The 6,055-nt window shown below is 42.5% G+C and overlaps 1 protein-coding gene across 9 annotated transcripts in view; it reads right to left on the bottom strand.

Annotated features, from left to right (window-relative positions):
* The window catches only part of AKAP11 (A-kinase anchoring protein 11), a 64,029-nt gene extending 57,974 nt beyond the window's left edge, over positions 1-6,055 (bottom strand). For 7 of the 9 annotated variants that reach the window (XM_025196170.1, XM_025196175.1, XM_025196172.1 and 4 more), the window contains exon 1: positions 5,835-6,049. Coding sequence is in view for 1 of the 9 variants with exons in the window: in XM_025196173.1 (XP_025051958.1) it covers positions 5,835-5,840 (6 nt within the window). In the remaining 8 variants the exon portion in view is untranslated. Of the gene's footprint in view, positions 1-5,834 lie in introns of all 9 variants that reach the window. The other 2 variants (XM_014527924.2, XM_025196171.1) reach the window with 2 other exon arrangements.

Here is a 6,055-nt window from a genome sequence, read left to right as displayed (position 1 = left end):
ACTCTTTCCTGCCTATGCAGGGGGTCGGACTTGTTAGGGTCGGAAGGGACCTCAATAGATCATCATCTATGAATCTATAAGCTCCATGCTCCGCTCTGGATGCAGCAGCCACTGCCTCTCACCCAGCAACTAGGGCTCAGGTGGTGAGGGGGCTGCAGAACCTGGCCTTGTAGCCCTGAGGGCTGGGGACCCCCTCTGGAAGGGCTGGGCAGGCCAGGGGGCTGCAGGTTGGGAGTAAGGAACACCAGAAGGGCTATGGGGGTGGGAGACTGTGGGTTGGGGGTGAGGGACACCAGCAGGGCCAAGGGGCTGTGGCTTGGGAAGGAGGGGCAATGGCAAGGGCAGGGCACTGGCATATCAGGGATACTCAGTGCCACAAAGCAGCAGGGGGGACAGCTGCAGCTGGACCCACATCCTGGTGAGCAAACAGGGCAGGTGGAGCTCCTATTTTCCATGATAAAAAAGAAAAAAAAAAAAATCTAACACCAAAATATGTAAGTATTTAGAATTTATTTTATGTATAGTGATTGAGGCACTGGTAGGTTTCCAAATTACTTTGAAATAGTAAACATATCAATAAAACATTGTGTTCAACTGATACCTATATATAGTGGCATTTCATTTTAATTGTGGAAAAATGCAAATTTTGGGTTCTTAATAAGAATTTTGGATTTTTATCAGAGAACTTGCAATTTTTAAACAGCGAAAAGCAGGATCCCTTTTTATGGTTTTGTAGCAATACAGCTGTAACAAAAGGGCTCCAACTTTTCACCATGCTTCATCCAGGATCAAAGTTAGGGCCATTTTGTTAACTTGTATTCAGCTACTGTGTTCCTGAGCAACAGAGCTCCCACTCCCTCAGCAGTATTTTCACAGTACTTTCAGTTAAACTGGAACTATAACAAAACTAGACCAAATGATTAATTTCAAATCTGCATATTAAGATCCTTTGTTGACAAGGATGCTTACAGGTTTTGCCTTTTTTAATATATTTAATAAAAATAAAGGAAAAATAAAAGCAGTGGTAATAATTCAAATCATGAAAATACAAAAACAGTTCAATTGAGCAATTTCATTTAATTTCTTTCCTCATACCTTCATACTCAATATTACTACCGAAACCCTTTCCCACTTGTAGATTTTTGTGGATGGGGTGAAGTGGGTGGGGGAGGGAAGGTGGGAAGAAGGTGGAAAGAAAAATCTTGCAAATGTCAGGAGGAGAAATGCTGGCACTAAAAAATATGAACCAGGTAAAGGATGATATATTGAGTTGAAACAGGTCCTCAAGGAATCCATTTCTAAGCACCTGAAGAAGAAGCAGGTGGTTAGGAACAGCTACCATGGATTCAAACACGTCATGTCCAACCCATCCGACTGCCTTCTATGATGAGATGACTGGCTCTGTGGATGTGGGGAGATCACTGGACATGATATACCTTTACTATATAGCAAGGCTTTTGATATGGTCTGCAACAACATTCTCAAGTAAGCTAAGAAGGTATGGTTACATGAAGGAACTGTAAGTGGACAGAAAACTGGCTGGATTGTCGGGCTCAAAGGGTAGTAATTAATGGCTCAATGTCTACTTGGCAGATGGTATCAAGTGGAGTGCCCCACGAGTCAGGCTGGTTTTGTTCAATATCTTCATCAACAACCTGGAAAGTAGAATAGTGTGCACCCTCAGCAAGTTTTTGAATGGTACGAAGCTGGGCAGAGTAATAGATTTGCTAGAGAGTAGGGCTAGGATTCAGAGAGACCTTGACAAATCGGAGGATTGGACCAAAACAAGTCTCATGAAGTTCAATAAGGACAAGCGCAAAGTTCAGCACTTAGGATGAAAGAATCCCACGCACCTGTACAGGCTGGGGAGTGACAGGCTAAGCAGCAGCTCTACAGAAAAGGACAGTGGTTACAGTGAACAATAAGATAAATATGAGCCAACAGCGTGCCCTTGTTGCAATGAAGACTAACAGAATACTGGGTTGCATTAGTAGTAGTAGTGTTGCTAGCAAACCAAGGAAAGTGATTCTTCCCCTCTTTTCAGCACTGGGAAAGCCACATTAGGAGTACTGTGTCATTTGGGGCCCTCTCACTACAGAAAGGACATGGACAAATTGGAGAGAGTCCAGCAGAGGGCAACAAAAATGGTAAGGGGGCTGGGGAATGTGGCTTATGAGGAAAGGCTGAGGGAACTGGGCTTATTTAGTCTGGAGAAGAGAAGACAGAGGGGTTTCCAAAGAGGATGGAGTTAGATTGTTCTCAGTGGTGGGAGATGACACAAGAAGCAAAGGTCTCAACTTGCAGCAAAGAATGTTTAAGTTAGATATTAGGAAAACCTTGCTCACTAGGAGGGTGGTGAAGTACTGGAACGTGTTACCCACAAAGGTTGTAGAATCTCCATCTTTGGAGATTTCTAAGTCCCGGCTAGACAAAGCCTTGGTTGGGATGATCTAGTTGGGGATGGTCCTGTTCTAAGCAGGGGGTTGGACCAGATGATGTCCTGAGGTCCTTTCCAACATTAATTTTCTATATAAACTTTACCTTTTATTTAACTTAGCTATAACTCAACTACATCCAACTAAGATCTTACATTGGAAAATTATCCTATTTTACATGTCTGTAAAATACAAGTGTGCTGAACAATAATCAGTGCAATTTAAATGAGCTATGCCCACATATACATATCTATGTTGAAATGCATAGCTCCAAGTGTAAGTCTTAAAATTACATATATTCTAAGCTGGTGGTTTTCAAACTTTTTTCATTTGCTGACCCCTAAAAAATTTTGAATGGAGATGTGGACCACTTTGAACTGCAAGTTGACTATGATCAATCAAAAGTATGTGAATACTCATCTTTTGCAAACACCTTGGACAGTCTAGAGACCTCCAGGGGTCCACAGACCACAGGTTGAAAAACAGTTTTAAGCAGTTTAAGCAGCCTTCATACCTTTATTAAATCATATTTTCAAACCAAAAAAAAGGCACCAGTCATTGATGAGGGTAAAGTTAAGCCAACTGCAAGTTTCAAAGAGCAACCCCTTTAGCTATAGCACTGTCTAAAGTGCAGAAAGATTTTGTTTCAATAATTAAACTGTCTGCCTGGTCATTCATTGCCAAAACAACTGAAGAAGCTGCCTAAAAGTAAATTTCAGGGAAAGACCAATCATGGAAAATCTTCATTCAGATTCTCCACCTTTCAAAAAAGTTATGTAGAAAGATCATTCAAACTCTTCTGCAATCTTAGCAAAAATGGATATCATTAAGAACCTGTGTTCTTAATGATCCTATTCTGGCAATAGAGTGGACTAGATAATCCAGTGGTGTCTCTGTCCCCAGGTTTTAATGTTTTCTTCAATGTTTCATGTGACTTTTAAATCAATCATCATGGCCAACACAGTTAAGAGCCTTGAAAAATTGTTTTCACACCCTTCCCCCTGACCTGTAAGTTGCCTCCATAGTAACCAGAAACATGGTGAAGTGTGGGAAAATTTTGAAAGGCTGTGTTCAATGTTATGTTGTATAGCACATCACCACAGCAGAGGTTTGATGTGTTATTCACATACCGCACATCCACAAATAAGACACACACCTTGTTTCAGGGTGGCAGAATGAAGAGGGAGAGATTTTTCTAGTCTTATCTACCACAGCACAGACTTACCCAGGGCTGAATGCTCCAGTAGTTCAATCAACTCTACTCTCCTTCCCCCAGCTCCTTGGCCAAAAACTAATGCCAATTTGGCAGCAGGTAAGAGAGGATTAAACCTGCAGCTCTTGGCCCTGCAGCAGGAGGAGGGGAAGGGATGACAGGATTGCCACCCTGCTCCATGCCACCAATGTTCAGCCTTGGGTGACCTAGTACTGAGCATAGCCCCCTACCACCACTCCTTCATCCCTTTTGTTGCCATAATAGAAATAGCCATTTTGCTATTTGAAAAGTCCATTCTGGAATGAAAATCAGTTTTTTTTACTTATGCCAAATGGAGGCATTTGTCTTGACTATAAATTGTCAGAGGAATAGGTGTACTTGAATAAATATGACATTTATTGTATACCTCAGTTTTAAAAGGATACATTATTTTCCCCATGACAAAATTGATACCAAGAGAAATTTTTCCCCCACTGAACAGTAGATAGCCATTATACCATTATTTGTAATGGCAGATTCAGTAACTTCACCTTTTGAAATACTTTACAATGAAACTGCTAACAAAAAAACCCAAGCAAACAGGAAAAAGTTTATCTTTTATTCACTGATGTATCGTCATGGAGTTGTCAAAAACACTGAATTGCAGCCTTTATTTTATACAAAAACAAAAAGATTCTCTCAATGTGCAATTGACCAAATGTCAACATGGCTACAGAAAGAACAAACAACAAATACCTTAGAAAAAACACCAACAGCAAATTAAAACATTGAATTAAATCCCTTAACACTTAGACATCTTTAGTGTATAAATCCCTTAACACTTAGACATCTTTAGTGTATAACCTGTACGTCACACTATTCTGCCATTTAAAAAGTTAGCAAGACATTATTTCAGAACAGTTTCCCCTAGAACTGCTAGCTACTTTTTCATGCTTTACTGCAATATATAAAGGTTTTTTAGGAGATGTTCTAGCTATATAATTACCTGATAGAGAAAATAAAATAAATTAGGTACTTGGCTTATACCTTATTCAAATATTAAAAGCAAGCTTTTTTTCATTATGGCAAATGCCAAGTCCTCGGTTGCTGATAGCAATCAAGTCAAAATTAACATGGCTATTTTTATTTACTTCTTGATGGTGAACCATACGAACAAATATTCGTTACCCAAATTATGTTACAGAACTAGTACAGAAAGACACAAAACCACACAAAATATCTGATTTCTACCATTTTTTCCAGTTTCTCTTCACTTAATTCTTACTTTTCCCTCAACCATAATAAAAAACACACTTTCTAACCGATTGCAGAGTTATCAAATGTTTGCTTAAGATAAAGCATATGGGGATGATCCTGCTTCAGGCTGGGGGTTGGGCAACAATCTCAGGAGATCCCTCCCAGCCTGACTCCTCTATGATGCTATGAACATGCTCAGAAACACGGCAGATTTATCATCTCAAATTCTCAAAGGCTTTGAAAACATGATCACAGTAGAACAGAAACAGTCCATGCCTTTTCTCCTTCAACTAAAGGATGCCAACTGCGCAGGTGAACACAACGTGGAAAACACGCGCTTGGCATCCCTGCAACAAAAGCATAATAATTGCACACGGACAAAGGTACTGCTTAGTCTAAACCCTTTTTTCTTTTGCCCGGAGTAACATTTTCCACAGAAAACAAAAAACAAAACTAGACACCGTTTTGAAACTTTAAAGAGTGGCGATGTCTCAAGCTAATCATCGGGGCACCGGATGACCCCTGTCTTCTTCCTCTGAGGGGTCGGACCCAGTGGGAAGCTGACCCCATTTCCCCCCAGCACTGAGCAGGTTGCAGCCGATCCTACACAGGGCACAGGAACCTGGCGAGAAGCAAGGACAGGGCTAGGGCTGGAACAAGCCGGGTTAAAAGCTGGATCCCTCCAGCCCTATAGCCCACCTATGCTTCTCACCAGGTTCCCGCACCTCGTTCAGGATCGGCTACGATCTGCTCAGTGCTGGGGAGAAACGAGGTCACCTTCCAACTGGGTCTGAACCCACAGAGAAAGAAAACGGCGACGTCCTGTCCCCGCCGCCCTAATGATTTGCTTGAGACAAGTTTCAAAGAGACATCTCTTTTATTTTCAGTTTTTGCTGCAAAATATGACTCGGGGCAACAACAAAAAAGAGAGCGCTCGGACCCAACGGTACCTCCATCCACGTGCGAGGTCGATGCTCAGGCTGCAGGACACCGCGCAGGGGGACGCTTGGAAAACCGGGGCCGGGGGGAGGTCCAAGAGCCCCAGCGCCGCCGGGGCCGGGAGTATGGGGGGAGGACAATGCGGCTCTCGGCCGCCGCCCCGCGGGTCACAAACCAGGCGCGCAGGAAGAGGCGCGGGCTCCGCCCCTACCTGGCTCCTCAGTCTCGGCCA

Source organism: Alligator sinensis, unplaced genomic scaffold (genome assembly GCF_000455745.1).
Source record: "Alligator sinensis unplaced genomic scaffold, ASM45574v1 scaffold59_1, whole genome shotgun sequence".
Taxonomy (NCBI): Eukaryota; Metazoa; Chordata; order Crocodylia; family Alligatoridae; genus Alligator; species Alligator sinensis.
This window is presented reverse-complemented; position numbering and strand designations above follow the sequence as displayed.